Source organism: Ursus arctos, unplaced genomic scaffold (genome assembly GCF_023065955.2).
Source record: "Ursus arctos isolate Adak ecotype North America unplaced genomic scaffold, UrsArc2.0 scaffold_11, whole genome shotgun sequence".
NCBI lineage: Eukaryota > Metazoa > Chordata > Mammalia > Carnivora > Ursidae > Ursus > Ursus arctos.
The window spans coordinates 32,119,860-32,145,441 of NW_026622775.1; the positions used below are offsets into that span (position 1 = coordinate 32,119,860).

Genomic DNA, 25,582 nt, shown 5'->3' on the forward strand with positions numbered 1-25,582 from the left:
ATCTAAACCAACTTCAATGATCAGACAATGCTTTCATATATCACAGAAACCTAACTAAGTTAACTTAAAACACTGAATTATTTCAGGAAGTTGATTAAACATGTAATCAGTGCTGAAACTTTTCTAACACCTAATTAACTAAGAAAAGTGGAACACAAAGTTATGTTTCCAATTCATTTAATAGCACTGTCTCTGAAGGCATTTTCAATTAGCTACATTTTCTTTGGATTTACTCAACTTTTCAAAGTTAGATAAAGCTTTGAAAATAATGTTAAATGGTTATGACTTTAGTAGATTTTTTTAAAGTAAGGGATTTCTATCTTGTAACCAAAGTATCTTTTTAATAGAAAGTGGTTGCTATGGAAAATCAATTGGAATGTTATGTAACAATCAAAGTTAGTTACATTTGTACATAGAGTCAAAGTATATTAGAAGGAGAGAGAAGCAACTTTTCTGAGTGGGAAGGATTTTCCTTGTAATTGTGGCAAATTTAGACAAAGTATTCATATACTTTCTAGCAACAGTGGGTTCTGGAGGAAACTCAGAAAGTATATGAAAGAAGATAAAGAGGCAGATCTTTATTATTATCCTACCCTTCTGCCTGTGAAAGAAACCAAAACAGCTGAGAAACTGAGAGGACCCTTCCGCTCAAGACTAGGAAAATATTCCCAAAAGAATAATAAAGGGTAAACCAACAACCACACAGACTCCTACTGCAACCTTGACTGGTCCTTCACGAGCACCAGAATTACTCTTAATTTTTCCAAATGTTGCTAGTAAGCATCTCTACCCATTTTCTTCGGTGCCTATTTGAAACTTTTACCCCTATCCTCATCCTATCCTCCTCTTCCCCTTCTCTTTGCACACGATTCTACTTTAAGGATAAAATATAGTACTCACGTTAATATCCAAACTACATAAACAATTCATACAACTCAATGGGAAAAAAATTTAAAAAGTGGCCAGAGGAACTGAACAAACATCTTTCCGAAGAAGACATACAAATAACCAACAGGTACACGGCAAAGGGCTTGACATCAGTTATCATCAAGGAAATACAAATCCAAAGTACAATGAGATAGCACCTCATACCTGTTAGAATGGTTATCATCAAAAAGATAAGAGATAACAAATGCTGGCGTGAATGTGGGAAAAAAGAGAACCCTGTATACTATTGTGGGAATGTAAATTGGTGCAGACACAAAAACAATGCAGAGGTTCCTCAAAAAACTAAAAATAGAACAGCCATATGATCGAGCAATTCCACTTCTAAGTACATATATGCTTGAAGGAGATGAAATCACGATCTCAAAGAGGGACTGGCACGCCCACATTCACTGCAGCATTATTTACAATAACCAAGATACGGAAGCAGCCTGAGTATCTACTGACAGACGAATGGGCAAAGAAAATGTGGTATATATGTGGAATATCATTCAGCCATAAAAAGAAAGAAATCCTGCCCTTTGCAACCACATGGATGGACCCTGAGGGCATTAAGCTCAGTGAACATAAATCAGATGGGGAAAGACAAATATTGTATGACCTTATTTATATATGGAATCTAAAAACAAACAAACAAAAAACAAACTCATAGAAACAGAGAACACACTGATGGTTGCCCAAGGTCCTCACCCCTCAATAGGTGAAGGGGGTCAAAAGGTACGAACTTGCAGTTATAAGATGATAAGTCATGGGGACGTAATGTACACTGTGGTGACTATAGTTAGCAATACTCTATTGTCTATTTAAAGTTGTGGTAAAGGTTCTCCAAGAAAAATAATTCAACTATGTGAGGTGATGTATGTTAATTAAATTTATTGTGTAATGATTTCCTAAATCATTATCATGTATACCTTAAACTATTACAGTGTTAGATACCAGGTGTATCTCAATACAGCTGGTCAAATATTTTAAATAAACAAAAAGAAGCCATCCAGCCTCATCCAGCCTCCCCAAAGTGAAGCTGATCTTTACATTTCCCCTGTGGTCTCAGCAAGAAAGCCCACTTTCCACCTGTGTGCTAGAATTGAGGGTCCTCTCTCCCGAGAAAGGCCCTCACTCTACCAGTCATCACCTATCTGTTTCTCAAAAGGTTTTTGGAGTATAAACATGCTCAATTTTCACCATCTTTAAAGCGAAACAATAAACAACTAATAATAATCACGCGCGCGCGCGCACACACACACACACACACACTCTCTCTCTCTCTCTCTCTCTCCTTATATGTCAGGGGCTGTGTGCTTGTCTGAAAGTCATTCTCTTTCTTGAAGGGTTAACTTTCTATTCACTTTTAAATCTTAAGAATTTTACTTCTGGGAATCCACATGACCACCAGACTCCTCCCAGCTTTATCCCACATACAACCCGGAGCTGCTCCGCAGTCGTCATCTGTCTTTCTAGATCCTGAATAGGCCGTGGAGTCCTCGTGTCCCCTGGTGGTTCATTCTGCCTCCAGCAAGCCACACAGTGAACCCAGCAGAGCAGGTGTGCCGGGACACAGGACGGCTCACCACAAACCTCGTCAGCTCACCGCGCATTTCTCACGCTCTTCCTTCCTTTCCCCTCATGTGAGGGTCTGTACATACGATCTTGGGCGGAAGTCATATTAGCAGAGCCTATTTTCCACCACCCGGCTCTCCCCAACCTTGGTCACAACATACTGTAACTATTTGCTCACATGTCTTATCTACCACGAGACTGTTGAGTTCTAGAACCCAAGGATTTAGTATCACTTACCTTCCCATTTGGAGCACCTGCAATATAGAAGGTCTCAAAAATTATCGAAAGGAAAGGAAATAAGGAGGGAGGGCAGGAGAGGGACACTTTTGAACAGCAGAAAAACAGCGAGGTGTGGGGGAGGATTTAAATGACACAGTGAGGTGAAAATGATCAAAACGAAGGATATCCAATTTCAAAATTCTCACTTCATTTAACATAAAAAATGAAATTATGTGTCAAAAGGTTAACATTTATGTTTAATTAAATGAAATACAAGTTATTTTCCATATCTACTCAAACTCTTTAAAATTCCCAATACACATTTTATGCTAGATCCAGTCTCCCCATTTACCTCAAGGGATAGTATTAACCCCCATAATAAGACTATTTAATGTATGCATCTTTAAAAAGACAACGTATAGCAATAATACTAAAGTATTATTTTAATAATAATATATTACTATATATATTATATACATAATATATATGTGTTACTATATATAATAATAAATACAGTGCATTTGCTTACGCCTCTCCAGGTAATGGGGCATTATTGCACAGGTAAGTCATTTATCTCATGACCACCCGAAGAGCTAAACAGAACAGAGGCTGTTATTTTCATTTTACAGTTGAGAAAATTGAACTTCAGAAAGGTTAAGAGGTACATACGCCTTGGAGCTGTGAATAAATTGAAGAAGAACGTGAAGGTAAAAAGGAGAAATATTAGATTTGCTCTTTTTGAAAACGCTTCAGTGGGAGAAACGCAATCTTAATCAGCGGCAACAAATACTTGTTCAGCATAAACCTCTTGGAACCCAGCTCTGTCTTTCCTGGGATAGAAATTTTATCAAAAGAGAGAGCAGGCATCACCTCACAGCCCTTCAGAGCAATTTTTGTGAGAGAGCCGGGCCTTCCAAATAATTTACTCCCCAAACACTCTTAAATTCCAGGGTGGCAGGAGAAGTGATCATTAACTATTTACCATCGATATGGCTAGAATGCTATTTCTTGGTTAAACTCGTGATATAGTAAAGAGCTTCCTTCTCTGCCAGTGATGTGCACATACTGGGGTGGTTCCTGGATGATCAATACGTGTTTATTCAGGAGTAACTGTTACCCTTTCCCCAGAACCTTCACGTGTCTCTTATCTTATTCTGTCCAACTAGAGCTCTTATTACCATGCTGGCTTCTTTTTGTTTTGTGTGTGGTTTTGGTTTTGGGGGTTTTTTTTGTTTTGTTTTTTGCTTTACTAGCTATTTTTTCAGATGCTTTTATGTGGCCATCGTTCTGCCAATTTTAGAGCACCTGGAGCGACGTCTTCTTTTAAATAACAGAATCATGAACAAGGATTTAAGAGGTCTCTCTGTCCACTGCCATTTAAATGGTAATACTTCTTGAAGTACATCTGGAACTGAAACGCTGGATTGCAACGAGAAAGTATTTGCAACAAGTAGTGGATTATGAGTGATTTTTTACTCTTTTTCTGAAAACCACAATTTTAATGGTTTATATTACCTTGGCAATAAATACAGAAAAGTATTGTAGAATCCTGTAATTGTGGCATCTTTGCTTTTATGACATTTTATATATACATGTATATATTATATATATACATCATGTATATATTATATATATAAAATATATATATAATGCTAAATGAATGTGATCAGGAATAAAACTAACATTTATAATTTGCTCCCAAGGAAAAAAGTGACCTATTTATCCACGCTCTGTATTATGACTACTTTCCAACTTGTTTTGATGAAAAGCAGAGATTTCTCATCTTTCTTGCTTTACTCTTCAGGACTAAACATTAGGAGGCAAGCAATGTGCATGAGACTTACCCACTCTTCCTCATCATAGTCTGAATGATGTGGTATGGAGTCCTGCCTTCTCACCGGCGGGGGTGGGTCCTGGGGACAGCTGTCCTCTGTGCTGTTCTTAGGAGACGGTGGTTTCTTAAGGACACCTCCTGGTCTGGCAGTGTAGAGGGCTAAAAGAGCACTTCTGACCAGCTGATCCTTGAAGGCATGTACAAAAAGCTCTGTCTGGAAAGAAATTGACAAGGATTAGAAACACCGTGGTAGGCATCCCAGCATAGAGCTATGAAAAGGTCAACAGCAGATTTGTTGGCACATAAGTGGTGTGCCTGGTGGAAAAAGTACAGGCAACAGAGAGAGAAAATGATTCATACCAATCAATGAAAATAGTTGAGTTCTGGGATGCCGCCAAGGCCTCGAGTCCTCCTGTTCTAAAAGTTAATGCTGAGGTTCTGTGGGCACCATAAACACCAGCTGTCTCCTCAGCCCCCTCTCTTTTAGTTCCAAATTCTGTCTTTGAAGATGAATTTCACTAGAGATAATCATTTGAACACCATCTACCTGCTGCGCTTTTCAAGTAATTCCAAATGCACCTTAAAAGAAAGTGTGATGAGACTATGTATATTCCGTATTTTAAACAGAATGAAAGGCTAAAGAAAGGAAGATATATCTTAAAAATAGAGGCAGAAAACTTTTTTTCTTCTTAGCATCGTGAGTAGTCTGCCCATGAAAATATTTGGTTTTTATTCATTACCACCCCCTAAACTGTCTCCTCCACCACGTGGTTTCGGTGATGCTTAGTGTTAATGAGGCTGCTTTGGAACTTGCCACGGGTAGATGTTTACAAGCTGGTGGTAAATACTTAGTAAATACTATAGAAATGACGGCTTCCCAACAATAAAAATTTTTACAGCAGTACTTTGCAATTTCCTGATGAAATGTCTAATAGCTTCACTCTGTACTCGACTGGAGGATGCAGTGATTGATTTTCTGTATTATACTACGTTTAACATGCACGTGGTCCAACAATCTACTCAAAGAGTAGAGAAGTAACTCAAGCATTGACTCATATTGTTAACACATTCACACTTTGCAATCTGTTAGGAAGGAGCCCTTTAACTCAAAGCATTATTTTGAATAATAGTTGACGCCATTGCCATTTAATGAGACACTTGGATGTAATGCTGACTTCACCATTGCTGTAACTCAAGGTAATCCTTGATTGGCACATTCTCGATGTGCAGTCAACAGTGCCATGTCTAACTAATGGTTACTAAATTATCCCTAAAAAACCCCTGTTGCGAGTGTCGGCAATTAAAGAAAACCAGCTAAACCCCACGCAAAACAACTGCCGAATAAGACTGTGTTATATCTACATAGTTAAGTCTTTGCAATTGGTCATGAAGTTCTAGAGCTGGAAGAGACCTCAAAGTCAGACCTCTTCATTAACCAGATAAGGAAACTAAGAAACAAGAATGGTGCCCTGTCCTAGAACAGAGTGCTTACTAGTAACACAATGGAACAGAGCCTGAGTTTTCTAACAAATTCAGTAGCTTTTCCCCTTACTCCACACCATCTACTAACCCACCATCACCTGCATGCTTCTGTCCTTCTTCTCTTCTTCCTTAATCCCAAGCTCCCCGAGTGCTTTAGATATCTATCCACTCTTATAATTAATCATGTCTACATTGCTAATGTAACTATCTTCACTGTTAAACTTTACTGGATGTTTTTAAATATTCTTTTAATCTATTGGTCATATTGAAAGCACTCTGAGGTAAGTAGACAAGAAATATTAAAAAAAGAATACAAGAATAAAAGGTTGAAAAATATTTTGGTAATAAATTAGGAAAACAAAAGAAAAAGGCAGCTTATACTGAAAAGGCACAAAGAGTAGTGTTAATTGATGTTCACAATGAAGTGTTAAAATGAGAATGAAAGTTACCAAAAAAATACTGATGAAAAATTTAGCTAGACAGTACTCAGACAAGGCAGTATAGTTAAAGCAAAATGGGGAAACATGTTATTTACATAATTTTCATACAGCATGGATAGATCCATCAATGTGAATTTAAATATTTAAAGATGCAAATTTACTTCCATTCAGCTTAACTAAACTATTTCTTTATTGATAGTTTCAATAAATTCTTTTGATTTATTTTTAGAGCAAAACAGCTTGCCTTCTTTGAATTCCTGCTACTACAGCTCCAGTCTCATAACAGTCACCTAATTACTATGTAGCTGAATATCTATTCACACCCAATGAAATCTACGGTTCTTATAATTGCCATCATTTTCTTCCCATTGCATGCATGTACAGAGATTCCACTTCATTTATTCAAATCTCATTTGGGTTGATTTAACACCAAAGACATCAAAGATAATACACTATATTCTTGCAGTTCTACAACCCAGAATTTTCTTGGGGGTAGCTGAATGAACACACAAAATCTTATACAAACACTTTGTGTCTATATTGGAAAATCGATTTGACTCTTTGGAAACTCTCTGAATCACGAAGATCCTTTGCACAGAACTGCATTTTGTTAGAAAATAGCTAAATATTCCATTGCTATAACCACATGACCTGCAAATTTTCTTGACCAGCACTACTTAGTAAATGTAGATAAATGTAGACCCTGATGTTTTACAGTCAAAATAAATTAGCTTGAAGAGATTAATGTAATCACTCAATTCCAATACATCTGCGTGCTGCTGTTCTTGCAACTGAGATATTAGGGAAGTTAAAGTCATGAGAAGGATGTGACCATGTCTGAGTTGCCCACTGACTCAAAGTATTGGAAACCTTTTTCCTTTTCTGACTCAGCTCACGTTACATTAAAGGAAAGAAAAAAGGCTGTCTAAATGTTATCCTAAGGGTAGGCAAAACGATTTATTTAAAATAGTTTAATAATACGTAAAAAAACAAAAGCATAAGCTCTGAACCTAAGGTAGATCATTTCATTTGTTTGATATTAAAAAGAGAAATGTTATCTTAAAAATGAAATGTTTTCGTGTCTTACTGACATTTTTCCAATTCATATTCTCATACAAGTATTCTTCAAAGTAACACACAGAATTATTTGCAAGTATAAAACCAGTAAAATTACTTCTCCTGGGGATGAATTTCCTAGGTTCCTAAATATTAATGGCAGAGGAATAGTTAGGAATATGTTTATTTAAAACCACCCCTTTTAACTAGAGATCTCAACAAATTAAGCAAAGTATTCTATTTAGAATCTCCTTTTTTCACTGAAAAAATTCAAAGCAATGCCTAATCCCACCTGCAATATAGAAGTAGCCAATGACATAAACAGGTTATTATTATTATTACAGTAGTCATGTATATGGCAAAAATGAATCCTGTCTATTTTTTTTTTCCGGATCCTACCACTTCCTATTGTTTTGCACCTAACTAGCTTCATTTATTTTTATCAGCTACATCGGTCCCTATCTGATACCATTTGATTTCTCTTTTATTATTGAGGTATAACTGACATACAATATTATCAGTTTTATGGGTACAGTATAAGGATTCAACATTTATATATATTGCAAAATTATCACCACAGTAAGTCTGGTTATTTTTAGTTTTTAGAGGCTTATTTATTTATTTGAGGGGGGAGGGGCAGAAGGAGAGAACCTTTCAAGAAGACTCCCCAGTGTGTGGGGAGCCCTATGCAGCTTGATCCCATGACCCATGAGGTCCACACCTGAGCTGAAACCAAGAATCAGTTGCTCAACCAACTGAGCCACCCAAGCACTCCTGGTTATTTTAAAAATTTTGATAAGCTTCAATTATTTCATAGGGCAATAGTGCTTACTCTGGAATTAGTACATTAGTATGTGTTCAACATTCCCCAAAGAAAAGAACATTGAACCTTCAGGGCAGTTACTTGACATCTGGGCAGATATACAAACTATCCACTTGACCTTGGCTAAATCACATAATCACTTTTCCCTAGTTGGCACAAAATTACAATGCCTATCTGTGAAACTCTTATGGTAGTCCATTATAAACTGTGAAGTGCACTCTTCTACTTATGCTCCATGCTCTTCTTTCTTGAATGATCTGTTCAGTTTCCTTTGTTGACTCATCATTCCAGGCTCATTTAAAATATGGTAAGTGGATCCTAAGGGACCTTAAACCACTTTCTTGAAAGCATTTTTCCCCCCTATTGGTGATGTAACGCATTTCTCCATAGCTTCAACTGTCATCTTTATGCCCCGGTCTCTAAAACCCATCTCTACCCACCTACTGAACCAGCACTGTCACCTATTTCCATCTGAAATTCTCTCAAGGTTAGAAGTCACAGCCTGATCTCAAGTGGTTTTTGTTTTGTTTTGTTTTTGTTTTTTTAAAGATTTTATTTATTTATTTGACAGAGATAGAGACAGCCAGAGAGAGAGGGAACACAAGCAGGGGGAGTGGGAGAGGAAGAAGCAGGCTCCCAGGGAGGAGCCTGATGTGGGGCTTGATCCCAGAACTCCAGGATCACGCCCTGAGCCAAAGGCAGACGCTTAATGACTGAGCCACCTAGGCGTCCCTCAAGTGTTTTTAATAGATGTGTTCTGTCCAGCTTTTCAAACTGTGTTTGAATGACTTGCCTTTTCATTTTTTAATAGTGTCTTCTGAATAGTGTCTCCTGAAAACTTCATTGAAAGTTTTTGACTTTGATGATGTCTTATTTATCATTTGTTTTCTTCTTTTGGTTCCTACTTTGTGTGTTCTAAGAAATATCTGCCTAACTCATGATGACAAAAATTTTCTCCTGTGTTTTCTTCTAGACATTTGTTTGTTTGCTTCTTTCTTTTAAGCTTGTATATTAAGATCTATGATCCATTTTGAATTAATTTTTATAGATGTGTGAGGTAAAGATAAGGAAAGGTGAATTTTTTTCTTTGCATATGGATATCCAATTGTTCCTGAGTTTTATGTTAAAAATATGTCATTTTCCCAGTGAATTTTCTTTGCACTTTTGTCTAAATTTATTTGAACATATATGTGTGGATGTATTTCTAGATTCTCTATTCTATATTCACTTGTCTATACTTACACTAATAAGTTATAAGCCACATAATACATTGGGTATTGCTTTTATTTTATTTATTTTTTCTAAGTTTTTTTTTTTGAGAGAGAGAACGTGGGGGGGGAGGGGCAAAGGAAGAGGGAGAGAGAGAATCTTAAGCAGACTCCCTGCTGAGCTTGGAACCCTCATGGGGCTCAATCTCAGGACCCTGAGATCATGACCTGAATGGCAATCAAGAGTTAGACACATAACTGACTTAGCCACCCTGGTATCCCCTGGGTATTACTTTTGTTTTAAAGTGTAAATATGTTAAAGTAAGTTAAAGATTGAATTTTTTAAATATCTGTCCACATACTTATCATTTCTGGCACTCCTTATTCTTTTGTGTAGATCTATTTTTCACATGTTATCACTTCCTTCTGCCTGAAGACTACTTTAAAATTTGTAGTAGTGCAAGTTTTCTATGAAATCTCTCAGTTTTTATTTGTCTAAAATGGTCTTTATTTCATCTTTATTTTAAGATATTTTCTCTTGATATGGTATTATAATTTGTGTGTGTGCGTGTGTGTGTCAGTACTTGGAAGATAACACTCTACTGTCTTCTGGCTTACATAGTGTCTAATAAGAAGCCTGTGAATAATTCTGTTACAGATCTCTTTCTTTTTCTTGGTTTTCACTTTAGCTTTGTTTCTCAGCAGTTTGATGATGATAGACCTTCATTTTTTTGTAATGTTTATTCTGCTTGGAGTACACTGAGCTTGTTGGATCTATAGTTTCACTGTTTCATTGAATTTTGAAGAATTTTCATCATCGTTTCAGCAAATACTTGTCTGTTTTCCTCTCGGCTTCCTTCAGGACTGCAGTTACATGCATATTAGACTTTCTGGTATTGTTCTGTAAGTCATTCTTTTTCTGTTTATGATTTTATATCTTTTTCTCTCTGTACTTCATTTAAATGGTTTCTAATACTATGTTTGCAAGTTCACTATTTATTCTTCTCAAGTGACCAATCTGCTAAGTCCACCTAGTACATATTTTTATTTCAGAAATTATATTTCACAATTCTCTCATTTCTATGTTATTCTTTTCCAGATTTCCATTTTTCCCTCATCCTGTTTATGCATTTCTCTGCTTCCCTAAATATATGGAGCATATTTATAATTGTTGTTGTAAGATCCTTATCTGCTAATTTCATCATCTCTGTCTTTTCTGGGTCTGTTTCTGTTGCTTGATCTTTCTTCTGGTTATGGGTCATATTTTCCTGTTTCATTTTTGCTTGGTATATGCTTATTTCACCAATTAACTACTTACCGTTTAAAGGGCAGTATAAAAAGAAGAAATAGAAATACTATCACAAACTTTCACCTTCATTTATATTTTTATATACATTTATATATATTTTCGCCAAGTATAAATAAAACAAACAAAAGAACCTCTACTAAGTTCTTCTGTTTAGTTTGGAACTGAGATAGACCTAGGAATGGTTGAAGTAAATAAAAGTAAGAATTCCTTCTCAGTACCTAAGTGATCAACGTAATCAATGTATTATGTGTATCTTCAACTTCCTAGTATCCTGGCTTCCTGGCATTGTCATTGAAAAAAAACCCAGAAGAGTTCTTAAGAAAACCCTGAGTTAAATGTTAGAATAAAATGCTTTGTTTTCTTTTTTTGAAACACAACAGGATGCTTCAGTATATTATGTTAAGGTTAAAGGATACTAGGAATTAGAAATTGTGAGATTTTGTCAAATATACTGTGAGCACAGCCTCTAATATTTGTAACAAAATCCTTATGTTACTGTTACCATTTAACAATTGTCATAATGTGACACACCCCATTCTTTTAAATTTTAGGTTGTAAAAGTTAAGGGCCATGGTATGGAGTAGTTGTCATATAGCATCCAGTGCAATACCGCACACAAGTCAGTGCTCGATATTGCTTTCTGATGAGCAAGAATAATAATGATTTTCTAAACAAGATTTATCGACCTCTGTGAAACAGAGAATGTGATGGGCATTAAAGCTAATGTCACACATATATCTAAGCTATGAGAGATAGATGCCCATACACTGTCTATACTTAGGTCCTTATTTTTTCAGTTTGAATTTTATCACATTACTTTTTTCTCCCTTTTTTTTTTTCATAATATTGCATACTTTAGTCTAGTGGAAAGGAAAATATATTTTTATCCCACTCTATTATTAACCTTTCAGATCTTATGTTAAAAATTTGGCCTATCCTTTTGTCTTCTTTATTCAAGTTATTCATATAAATTCAGAGTATCTTTTGTTATGAACCTATAAGATTAAATAATTTCTTTATTATTTTCATGAATTAATATGCAACAAACAAACCCAGTCATTCATCAGAAGGTACACTAATAATTAAAAATTAGAACAACTTAATTGAGTTTGTGCACATTAGGACATGAAAAAAATTAAAAATTTTTTTATTTTACAGAATTTCAGTTTTGTCCTCTCCACTCCCACCCCCACATCCCTACTTGTTTCCTTCATTGCATATACAAGTGTCCCTCACGGAACTCATGGAACATTTGACCATATTGTACAGTGGCTAAGCTCACAGCATCTGGAGCTAGATTCACAAGGTGTGTGATTTTGGGTGCATCATATATATTTCTGTACCTCAGTTTCCCCTACTGTATAAAATAAGGATATTAACAGTAACTGCTTCATAGGATTAAAAAGATTAAATGTTGAAAATAATAGTGCCCGCTTCATAGACTTGTGGAAAGTTATAATAATACATCACTCACAGTTATTAAATTCCAATAAATGCTACCTATTATTGTCATCATCATTAGCAACATAAATAACCATTACCATCAAGAACCTTGAATCTCTTGGGAAGAAAAGAAACAGACCTGTGTCTTACTCCATTTAGAGCACCTAGTGTCAGAAACCACACCTAATAATTAGTATGAACTCAGTAAATATTTTTTACTTTTCATAAATTGAGTTTGTTTTGTTTCCACCGATAGATGTTTAGAGAGAAGGACTTTTGCTGGGGAACCTTAGTCTTATGGCTTGGTTGTCAGTAACAATAGAGATGACATGAATTGACTTTGGATCTATAAATACTGCTGCTCTGAGATTCTCTGAATATGCAATTGTCTCTGCTGTCCTTTGCTTTCCACCCCCCGACTCTGAGTACATATTGATCTGATAATGTGTTCATTGAGATCATCTCCAGATGCAACATGTTACCTAAGAGGAGAGATGCCATCTCATTACAAAATATCCCCAGCCTAGTACAGAGAGCTCTCCCATATTTGGGAGTTTCCTTGGTAAGTATGAACACAGATAATCCCTATTATGTATTGAATATGCTATATGAATGAGCTCCAAAGAAAACAACCAAAGTACTTATTTTCTAAACATACTGGTTCAGACTCAATAAAAGAAACAAGAGGGCTATCAACAAACAGAGGATTTTTATGCTCTAACCCACAGTGTGCAAGACCCTGATCTTAAAGACAAAATGTCTTAGAGGTGCCTCGCTGGCTCAGTCAGTAGAGCATGCAACTCTTGATCTTATTAAGTCTGAGCCCCACATTGAGTATAGAAGTTACTTAGAAATAAAATCTTAAAACAACAACAACAAAAATCCAAAATATTTTAAGGTACATCTTTCTAATATTAAATTATAATAAAATTTAAGATGCCACTAAGGATATTTGTCTTTTATGCTAAGTTCATGGATCATATGTTATTTTGAAACCATAACTATTAGCCGTCTTCATAGATTATGTAAAACTGTTAACTTAGATAATTCTTTGAAATTCCAGGCACGAATTCTTAAAATAATGCATGGCTTGCAAACTTAACTTAAAAGAGATCCCCCTGATTTCAAGGGCTGACAGATTTATTAGTAGATGAAGCTTAGTCTACTTAGTAGAAAAACATAGCGGAAAAAGTTGGAGCAATGCTGAATTAAAGGAGAAACTACACATACCCTGTTCCATCCCCCACCCCAATCACTGCAGCAAGTTGTAAATGATGTATGAAATGACAAACCCCTGCCCAATGCACAGGAAGAATATAAATACTGCTCCGTAATCACTGCAGTGATGTGCTATGTGCTAAGATTTTCTGCTTAGGTGAACCCAGAAAAACCTCACATCATCTACAAATCCAAAAAAGAAATCAACCAAATCCAAAAAAGAAATCAACCAAAATGAAATTATATTATTTTACTATATGCAAAACTCTCCTCTTTTTTCCTCTTTTTTTCTAGCTGGAACACATTTGTTGACTATTTGAATACTGAAGTGTTGCTGAGGAGTATGTCTAACAACAGATGTTTAAATTTTTTTAAAAAGGAAATGTCAAAACACATATTACACAGAGGATACCAGAAAGATTTTCCATTCCAGAGTCAACCAGACCCGGGTCTGAACCTTGGTTTTGTTTGAATCCTAGGTTCGACTCTAGCTGCGTGATTTTGTCCATCTTTTTTTAACTTCTCTGAGCTTCAACCATTTTCCTTTGTGAGATGGGAGACCCACACTTTGAAAATTAAATTTGAAGATTAAATGAAATAATGTAAATCATAAAGCACAATAGTTGGCAAAGTAGGGTATCTGTAAAATGTGGGTCAATTTTTTCTTTCCTTTTCATGATGGAAGTACCTGTTATGTCATGGAAAGAATGCTGCATTTTGAACTGGAAGACTTAGGTTGTCATTTTTCACTTTTTAATTTATGAGACAATTCAGTTGACCTTTTTGAATAGATATTAGCTAATTTTTAATGAAAATAGATATTATTTTTTCTGTAAGAAAAATAAATGATAATGTATACATTAAAATGCCCAGTGCCAGGTATTAATATTATTAATTAACATATATGAATAAAAATATACACATATAGAATACCCAAGTTTCTATGAATCTGTTCTTTAAGGACATGACAAACTACAGTTATTTTATTCTAAAATGATACCACGAGAATTTTTTTTTTGCTCAGTTTCTTCAAGGTCATATTTATTGGAACTATCCCATAATAAATTGCAAGATGTCCTCAGAACACAAAGGTTAAGGATAACTGTATTGGAATTGGAGTCCAGGACACTTGGTTTTATATTTAAAATCAAGCTACAACTTGTCTTTTCTATCTTGCTTCTCTCTGAATCTTTCAGCTGCCTTAATTAGATATGGAAGCGGATGCTGAGTATTTACCCCATGCTAGACTACCTTTCCTCTTTGCATATACAGGCTCAAGTCACCTTTGAAAAAATTAAGGTTTAGGTCCCACTACATTTCAAACAATAGCTAACATTTTTGAAATTTTTTAAAACCTTCTCCCAGGAGATAATGTTGTAGAAAGCAAACTGAGGTAGAGGAATTACCTCAAGCTACTGATAAGAATCCACATCAAAGTTGTGCTCTCAGATGAAGTGACATTCCTATTCAAATGCACGGCTTCATATGCATAAAAATTAGCTGATCGCCAGAGGAAAATAAATTTTCAAAATCTAATTTAACTCATTTAATAAGTCCATGAACTAAAGAGAATGAAAGATGTAAAGAAACAGAGAAAATATACCTCAACCAATAATAGGTTTCATTTCCGACTTAAAAAAAAAAAACTTAATGCTTAGTAAGATTTGGAAAGAGAATGAGGCCTATTCATTTTGATCCTGTGGCAATACTTTGAAGCTTACTTTTTAACCTACTCTATTTTACATTTCCAGATGCTATGAAAGGCAATGTATGCAGAAAGCAACACCAACGGGGATTTGGGTATTTCATTTTCCCCACTGTAGTGGTGATTTGGATCTTACTTTTTCTGAAAGCATCTTTAAAGAATTCTTCAAGCTGTCTGGAGAACGCTGGCTTGCAGAATTAAGCAGGAGGTCTGCATGGGTTGCTATCAGAGGCTGTAGATGATTGATGTTGCTGAGAACTTCTTTTGCTTTGGCTGTGTTTTCAGGTGAATAGTAAATAAACTGGTATCCAGTACTGGAACAACAAAGATAAAGGCAAGTTACACAAAAAAGCAGAAAGAATTTGCAGCCCTTAGTACCAGATGGCAAATGAGAAACAGAACTCCAAATAGCATGACTTCCTTTTGAACAGATAAGAACTATTCTAAGAGGTTTTTATGATGTCCTAAGAGTTTTTTAAGTAAAATGACCAAGATATTTTTTTAAGACCAAGATATTTTTTAAAGATTTTAAATGTGAAATAAATCGAGTTTTGCTAAACCACTAGGAAGATTCTTTATAATTACATGTCAGGTATTAGTATTCAAAACAAATTATTGTTAATTACTAATAAACTTGAAGTCACATTAGTACAGAGTGAAAAGTGTAAGCATTTATATTCAGGCTAATCTGAATATAAATTCTGGCCCTGCCACCTACTAGCTGGGTGACCTTAGGCATGCTTCAGTTTCCTCCACAGGAAATTAGGAATAAATATACAAGAATTCTAAGAGGTGGGTAAAATGGGTCATAATTCATGAAATGCCTACAATAGTGCCTAACACAGAGCAAGGATTCAATAAGTACCACCTATATTTTCCCCCATGATAGGTAGGGCAGAGTGAGTAAATTTTAATAGCTGAGAAATAGGGAGAAAATATATTAACGCCAAGTGGGCATAAGGAGAATTGTATTGGATAGAACAAGAATATTTATAGCATATCATAATTTAAAAAAAGAATCTTTGTAGCATAAAAATTTCATTATGCTATCTTATCATTACCCATTTTGTTCCTAGTGGTTTCTCATTTCACTTGTAAAAAAATCTAAAATTGATTACTAATTGAAGAATTACTGACTTTTATAATCATCATTTAAGAATCAGTCAAGCATACTTTGGGGGTAAGGAGTCCATGGAATGAAGGAATCATTGGATTAGGGAAGACAAAGGAAGCATTTCAGCAGGGAAAGGAATAAACCAGCAAAATACCTGCCAAAGTGAAAGAAGAGGCAAGTTCACATGGTTGGTGCAGCACTTGCTTACCTCCCTTTGCATCCAACCTTCAAAGCATTTTCCATGTATCGTGCACTCTGTGTTGAGTATTTATTGAGTATTTTCTCTACACTTACCAGTTAAATTATTAAAATTCCCATAATTCCATTTCCTATTTAGAAATATTAGAACCCAATAAGAAAAATTAACATCTAGGGAGCACTCTCCCTCCCCTTCCATTTACACTAATGACTTTTAGGGAAACATATCAGTTTCTTCAGAAGACAACACTCTTTTTTTGTAAACATATAATGAATATTCCTATTATTTTATTTATATTTATTGCAATGATTTAAAAGAAAAGCCGCTGGTTGCTTGGACTATTCAGAAGGGAGGACAAGAAGCCGATGAGGGATGCAGGTTTGTGACGGCTAAGACACGCGTTGCTAGTGTGTGACACTTAGGAGAATTTGCTCTTAATTCTGTACTTACAGACTTTTACATTTCAGAAGTGGGAGCCTAAAAATGAAACATACCTTAACTACTTATTATATATATTTCAATGCAAATTAAAGCAAATGAACAAAGAACAATGGCGAGGAGGAGAAAGAAAACAATTGTCCCTGCCAATTATCTATAACTTTTTCTGGTTCATCTGATCTCACGCGGGAGTATGCTAAGGCCTCTAACAAAAATTGCCACCTGTGATGTCCCCCTTACTCATCTGTACTCAGACCCGATACAGAGTTCAATCCACCACAGTGGATTAGGAAATCAAACAACTCCGTGTTATTTTGGCAAAGAAAGTGGTTACCTAAAGATATTGGTGGGTCCTGGGGGTGGGGATGATGTTTGGTACCCAGCACCTCTGACAGCAGAGAGAGACTGAACTACAGACCCGGCAGAGAAAGCAACGTGCAGTAGCTTCTTGGCGGTCCCTCTCCACTGCTCCGCTCTTCTGTCATAATTTGCTTTCTGCTGTCAACTTCTGCGTACTGACAGGCCTCCCACGGCGTAGCTCTTGGAAAGCAGAGCTCTGGAGGCCATGTGTGGTCTTCCATCTTTCTCTCCCCATAAATGTCCTCTTTGAGGATGTCATGCCTGCCTTCTCATAACTCAATCTCATGCATTCGTTTGACTCTTGTCACCACTGCCTTCCTTCTTTACTCATCTTATGCTTCCCTGGCAGTTCATAATTACTTTATTCCTGAACGTTACTTATTTTCATCATTATTATTTTTTTAAAGATTTTATTTATTTATTTATTTATTTGAGAGAGAGAGAGAGTGTCAAGCCAGGAGAGCTGGGGGAGGGGGGCAAAGGCGGGGGAGAGAGAGGAGGAAAGAATTCCAAGCAGACTGCGCTGGGCACGGAGCCCCACGTGGGTCTTGATCCCCCCCATCCCAGGACCCTGAGACCATGACCTGAGCAGAAGCCGAGAGTCGGACGTTCAACAGTCTGAGCCATCCAGGCATCCCTAGTTTCATTATTTTTTTCCTACATATTTCTTACTCTGCAAATTCCTTTAGACTCTCCTCTCCATTTGAGTCTACTACATACATTTTCAAGATTTATTTCTTACATGTTCTTTCCTTAGTACCAGTTCAGTGGTCCTCAAATTTTAGCAGGCATAAGATTCACTTGGGGATGAGGAGAGGGCCTGGGTGTTTGTTTTAAAAAATGCAGATTCCCTGGCAACCCTGGCAGATTCTGCTTCAGTGGGTTGTAGCATCTGCAACAAGGGCCTCAGGAAACCCAGCTGACGCAGAGGCGCAGCTGAGCTCTCTTAGAGGCACCCGCTGCCCTTGTTCTGGCCGTGAATCCCCTCTGAACCCTTGAGCTGGCTACGAGATGACTCTGATAAAGGTCCTTTCTCTTATTCTAAGTTTCAAGTTCCTTGCTCCTAAATTATTCTCATTCTATGACACGCTTTACAAGGCTTGCTTTGCATCCGTCTTTATACCTCACACAGGTTGTTTTCCTTCCCTTCTCATTACCAGTGCTGCCTCCCCTCCCTACTTTTATCATCCTTTCCTCCTTTCCCTCCCAGCATACTCCCTTTTCTCTTCGCCTCCTTCCCCAAACTCCACTGTGGGACAATCCCATAATGCCCGCCCCCTGCTCCTGAGTCAGTCTCCACTGGAGCAAAGTTACATAGCAGGCACTGGTTCTCCCCATTAGGCCATTTAACGACGAGCATCTTACCTAGTGAGGTAGAAAGATTCATTTTCTACAATAAAAGCCAATGCTGATGTCCAGGATGAAATAGTATGGTATGGAAAAAAAAAATATCGCCACCCACAAAATAATTTTAAGTGTACATAAATTTCCTTTACCTATTCAGTGCCTTACTCTTTAAACATGTCATATATTTTAACAGTTATAGCTTTTTAAATGGAAAGTTATGAGTATAATTTAATTATTGAGATAAAAAGAATACAGCTAAACTCTATTTTATAGTGGTCTGAAATTTAAACTGAATCCAAACACTTGAATTAACTATCAATCAGACAAAACCAGAAGAAAGACAAAGTATTTGCTTGGACAGAAAATATTTTGTAAGATGTACATAATACAGCAAATCATGGACAATGAAAATTGAAATTAATTTCATAATATTTTTCTATGGATGAAACAGTGCATTAAAGTGTATATATGTAGGGGCGCCTGGGTGGCACAGCGGTTAAAGCGTCTGCCTTCGGCTCAGGGCGTGATCCCGGCGTTCCGGGTTCGAGCCCCACGTCAGGCTCCTCCTCTATGAGCCTGCTTCTTCCTCTCCCACTCCCCCTGCTTGTGTTCCCTCTCTCGCTGGCTGTCTCTATCTCTGTCAAATAAATAAATAAAAAATCTTTAAAAAAAAAAATAAAGTGTATATATGTATATCTGTATATATACACACTTAAATATATATCTATTTAATTATATATCAGTTTAATCAGAAAACACGCACAACACACACACCCATAACTCATAGGGGCGTGTGCATGTTGTTCCCAGAAGTGTCATATTCTGAAGTTGTAAAGAAAAATAAAGCATATAGTGAAATAACATTCATATTCACAAAGTCCAATTGCTAACCGAAATACAACTAAAACAATGACTGTATGTTCTCGTGTGCTTCTTCTGCCTCAATTGCTTTTTGCTGGTTCCCCTTATCTCCCCATCCTCTAGTGCTGCACCCTTCCGAAGCTCACTCCTTGGGGCACTTCCTTTTTTTAGTCTCCATGCCCTTCCTAAGTAATTTCATTTAATCTTTTGGTTTAGTAGTTGTGATGATTCCCAAATTCACATCTCTAGCCTAGACCTTTTCCCTGAACTCTAATTAAAACCAAAAGCTGTCCTCTTCACAGCTCCAATTTCTTATGTCCCAAACTGAGCTCCCCATCTGCCCCTCATCCTCAACAACCAGCTCCTTCTATACACTTTCTCTCATCTCAGTTCATGGCAAATCCGTTTGATGCGGTGTATGTCCCTTCTCTTCCTCTTTTACCTTTGTCCACTTTTTTCCCCAGAAAATTCTGCCTTTTCCTTCAAAACATTAACAGATTTCAACCTTTTATTTCCACACTCACTGCAACAACCCTGTTCCAAGGCACCATCATCTTCTACCCTACAAACTGGTCTTCCCATCTCTGTCCTTACTCTAAGGCATTGAAATCCTTGACCTACACTTGGGGTTGAAGGAGGCAGGGGGCAGGCAAGGAAAGAGAAAGAAAGCAATTCTTCCTTAGCTCCCCGCTCACACCCAGATCCTGGGACTTGCTCTGCCACTTCTCTGCACCCTTCCTCCCCCATGCCACCGCAACCTCTACCCCTGAACTGATTCGCCCAACCAAGCCATTATTTTGGTAAGTAGAGTCATGGAAGAATATAGATTAGAAATGAAGAAGAGGCCAGGAGGGGAAAGGGAAGGAAAATATCCGGGAGGAGGCACAGGCAGGAGAGGATTAGGGTTCAGGAACATAGAAAAAAATGATAAAAAATTACGTGCTTCTGCTCCTGTGGCAGAACTAAATCTCCAGAGAAAAACCTAAGGACTATTTCCACTTATTTTTTCCCAACTCAAGCACTACTTGTAAAAAAACGATATCTTGAATCCAGAGGGAGGGATAGACATTCTCTCTGTTCTAACGGAGAAGAAAACTATGTGGATAATAAATGAAAATTTACACCTTAGTGCACTTGAATATACCCTTTTGGCTTCACAGGGTTTAACAATGTGCTTCATGAAATTGTAGAAGGTAAAGACATACCTCTCTGCTTTCCCCCCATGCATCCTTTCTATTTTTTGCTAGAAGTATGGCTTAGAGAAAAGAACTAAGGGGAAAATGGTATTTGTTTTTGTTTACCTCGTATGGATTTCACTTACATAATTAAATTAGTTATATGATTGAAGCTTAAATTAATGTTTATCTTTGAATCAACTCTTTTTTTTAAAATATTGGTTTCATAGAAATTTTAGAATCAATGTTTTGAATAATACACTTGATTCTGCCATTTATTAGCATTGTGACAGGTGATGCTAATTAAGAGGGGAAAACTCCTAAAATTCATTTCAGCTCAACTTACCCTAAAAGGAAATCTGCCAAGCGTCTCTGATCACAGTGGCTTCTACTATCCCATTTTTCAGTTTGCAAGGTCTTATCTGCAATTTCGTAACCATTAAGACCTCTTTTCTATATACAATCTCTCATTAGCCCTATTCTTGCCCTGTTAAAAAATTTTCAGGCACTCTTCTATGACCTTTAAATAAACAAAGTCCAATGTGATTTCACTTCCTTCCATGGCCTATTTCCATTTATTCCTCAATTCTCTTGTGCTGAGTCCTTTGCTAACTTCCAAGGGTCTGGTCACTTCTATTTCTGCCTAGTATGGCTTCCGGTATTTTCATGCTCACTCCTCTGCAAAAGTGTGATGGAATAATACCCAAATCATGTCCCCTGATTCCCTCTCATCTCAAAAACTTTTCAACTCCATCCTGGACCTTTTCCATTCACATGCCTAATATAGAGTAAGATTAAGTACGAGAATAGAAACCATTCCCAATTATACTGTCAAAGTAAAGTTCCCTTGAGTGTAAATGATCATGAGGGGCCTTTTTGGGGTGATGAAAATGTCCTAAACATTGGAATGTGATGATGATTGCATAACTCTGTAAATTTACTAAAAATCACTGAATCATACACTTAAAATAGGTCAGTCCCAGGGTATGCAAATTATAGTACATAAGCAGAGAGTTGAATGGTGATTGCCAGGGAGACAGGGAGGGGAAAATAGGGAGATGTTAGTCAAAGGGTACAAAGTTTCAGTTATACAAGATGTATAAGTTCTGGAGATCTAAAGTACAGCACCATGACTATAGTTAACAACACCATATTGTATATTTGAAATTTGCCAAAAGGACAGATCTTAAGTGTTCTCACCACACGCACACACACACAAAAAGACGACAAAGATGAAGATGAAGACAAAGATGAAGATAAAGAAGAAGATAACAAAATAATAACCATGTGAGATGATGGGTAGATTAAGTAATTTGATTGCGGTGATAATTTCACAAATAAAACATATAACATAACAATTTTATATTACATATATATGTATATATATATATATATATATATATATATATATATATATATATATGCTATATATGTATTATTTTTATTTGTCAACTATACCTTAACAAAGCTGGGCAAAATAAGCAAATGTTTCCAGAATATGATATTATAGCGTTGGTGATTATGAGTCTAGGATAAGAATACAGGAAAGCAGAAAGTATATTTAAGAGCCATTTCATATTTTCCCTGTTAAACCTAAAGATATTTTCATGGGGGGGTTTCTAATGAAGCAAATTTATTCTGTGGAATTTACACTAATAATCCAAATCTCTTTCTCTCATTTTAATAGCCAATAATCACGGAGTCTATAAAACAGGACTAGTATTATGCTAAATGCTTTGTAGAGATTATTTTATTTAATCTTGACAAAACTTTGAGGAACAAATATTATTCCATCATACAGACATGGAAGTTGAAGCTAGGGTATAAGTAACTTCTCCTGGATCAAACAACTAGTATGGATGGTAAAACCAAAGTTTATCCCCAGGTCTTTATTATCTCACAGTTTGAACTCTTTTTTCTTTTTTTTAAAGATTTTATTTATTTATTCGACAGAGACAGAGACAGCCAGCGAGAGAGGGAACACAAGCAGGGGGAGTGGGAGAGGAAGAAGCAGGCTCATAGCGGAGGAGCCTGATGTGGGGCTCGATCCCATAACGCCGGGATCACGCCCTGAGCCGAAGGCAGACGCTTAACCGCTGTGCCACCCAGGCGCCCCACAGTTTGAACTCTTAATTATGTTTTACTACCTCATGAACATGATTTGGCCTACTTTAAATTTGGAAAAATTATAATACAATAACTAACACAGGAAACATCTTTTATTTAGTAACATAATGGTAGGTACAGCCTATAAATACTAAAAGAAAATATCGTTGAAGACATTCTCATCTTCTAATTAAAACAAAGCTCATTAGAGAAGATGTATGATTCTATTTTATAACACAGATTAGACTAAAGAATCTGAAAATCCTCTCACAGTAAATTGCTTTCAACAAATATTTAATGACTGCTACTGGGTGAATGCATTGAGGAAAGTGAAAGGCCAGAGGGACCCAGCAAGATAACTGGTGGATGAGTATGATGATGCCTGTCGTCTAAATGCCACGAGCCAGGGCTGGTAGCAGAGAGAAAGAAACAGGGAATAAATAACTTTTTTTTTTTAAACCTCAGTCTTCTCACAAGACCTTGCAAATTTAAATATCCTTTGAGTAGCCATAGTTTCAGAGCTTCTTACTAATCACTTAGTACTATGGCTCTTACATTCTTGAGAGGTCAGACATTCATTTACAAGCAATGCCACATGGCACTGTGACAAAGGATGTCACATGGCATTTAACTTTCTTTTTTTTTTTTTTTTTAAAGATTTTATTTATTTATTCGACAGAGATAGAGACAGCCAGCGAGAGAGGAAACACAAGCAGGGGGAGTGGGAGAGGAAGAAGCAGGCTCACAGCGGAGGAGCCTGACGTGGGGCTTGATCCCATAACGCCAGGATCACGCCCTGAGCCGAAGGCAGACGCTTAACCGCTGTGCCACCCAGGCGCCCTGGCATCTAACTTTCTATATATTTTGTAGTTGGAGATTTTTTTTCATGTCACCTAGCTCTCCATATTTGCTGGAAAGAGAAGTAGAAAAAGGGTTTTACAAAGACATTTCTCTTATTGTAACAGCTAATAAAAAGGAATAGAGGGCTCCTGGGTGGCTCAGTCGTTTAAGCGTCTGCCTTCGGGTCAGTCATGATCCCAGAGTCCTGGAATCGAGCCCTGCATTGGGCTCCCTGCTCAGCAGGGAGTCTGCTTCTCCTTCTACCCAACTCCCATCCCCCGCTTGTGATCGCTCTCTTGAGCTATCTCTCTCTCTCAAATAAATAAATATAATCTTTAAAAAAAAAGGAAGAGAGATAGTAAACAAAAGCATCCTAAAAGAAAGCCCCGCCTGCATCTATCTGCACCACTCTACATAAACTTACTATCCTTTCCAAAACATTCACCCATGTTTAGATTGACATCTGTGTATATGTAATTTCATGTTTCCTTGCAGGTACATTTATTATATACATCTCTACATACCTCACAATCCACACACTAATTGAAATGACTACATAGTGTTCCACTCTAGTGATGCAGAGTGCTTATTCAATCATTCAAGATGTTTCTAGTATTTTACTACTATGAATAGAATCTATGAGCATCTTTGAAAAGTTTACTTTTTTCTTTTATTACTTTGATTCCTAAATAAGTGGTTTTCCTGAGGTGTATTGGGAGGGCTATACAGAGAGAACCAATGTCTAAAAATGTTTTTACTGACTACTATACAGAACAGTTTTAGGCAGATTGAAATAGTGTTACCCACCACATCGATTCATGTATTTATTGTAATTGTACAGGTGAAGTAATTTCCTCTTAAAATTATATTCTAATTAAAGCCCAGAAAGAGTTGAATGGACCAACTTGTTTTGTTTTCTTTTTTCCCCTTAAATTTCCATCCGGTGGGCAGCAAAATCAATTCTGGAAAGGTCATCTATACCTTACATTATTAGTTAGAATTAACATTGTTCATTTATTAGGAGACTACGTTTTGTGTTAAATATCTACTGATTGTACGAGGGTGAATAAGTATGGAAGAAGAACCTGAGAGTGGGGACAGAAGTCTAATTTTCTAGCTCTGGTTCTGTCATTATCTGTATGGGTGTTTTAATTGTTGGATCTCAGTATTCTCATCAATAAAGTAAATAGGGGAATTTATGATCTCTGAGATTCCTGTTGGTTCTGACATTTAAAAGATTATTTAATTGGGAAAAAAAGCACAGACTCAACAAAATTATTTTCTTGTTTCCCAAAACTTATTTTCATATTGAATATATACAACTGACTTTATTAACTAAGCAATGGGAACCAATGGCTTAATTCCTGTATTCTCTTTCCCAGCAACCTGTGCATTTACCCAGTTGTACAAACCAGAGTACTAAGAGTCCCTCAACCCTGCCTAATCTTCCTCAATATTCATCCAGTTTGATTGAAATTCTCTAAAAGTTTTCTTAAAATCTCTAACTCCATAGTCACCCATTTCCTCTCCCCTTTAGTATTATAATAGCCTAATTGTTTGCTCTTCTTCATTCTTTTCACTGTGGTTCAAAATACAATCTGATCCTGTTTAATCCTCAGACAAAAACCTGTCAGTGAGTCCCCAGAGTCTACAGGATGAGATTTGGCTCCTGTCCTGCCCACTCTTACATCCTTTCTCTCTCTTCTCTCTCCCCTCCCCTCACCTTCCCACTTCTCCCTTCCCTTCTCCTTTCCCCTCTCCCCTCCCCCCTTATTCTTCTCTCTCTCCCTCATTCCCAGATTCTTTATGCTCTTAGAATTTTTGAGCCAAGGACAGTGAATGGCATCGCCATACACATGTATGGCTGCACAGAAACTTGGAGTCTTTTCTGAAATCTCTGGAT

General features: G+C 36.7%; 1 protein-coding gene across 6 annotated transcripts in view; it reads right to left on the reverse strand.

The window, feature by feature from the left end:
• INPP4B (inositol polyphosphate-4-phosphatase type II B) overlaps window positions 1-25,582 on the reverse strand; it is a 738,855-nt gene that overhangs the window by 117,071 nt on the left and 596,202 nt on the right. For all 6 annotated transcript variants that reach the window (XM_057310095.1, XM_026499399.4, XM_057310094.1 and 3 more), the window contains 2 exons: window positions 15,376-15,553; window positions 4,566-4,769 (listed from right to left, as the gene is read on the reverse strand). In XM_057310095.1, the coding sequence (XP_057166078.1) occupies window positions 4,566-4,769; window positions 15,376-15,553 (382 nt within the window). The remainder of the gene's footprint in view (window positions 1-4,565; window positions 4,770-15,375; window positions 15,554-25,582) is intronic.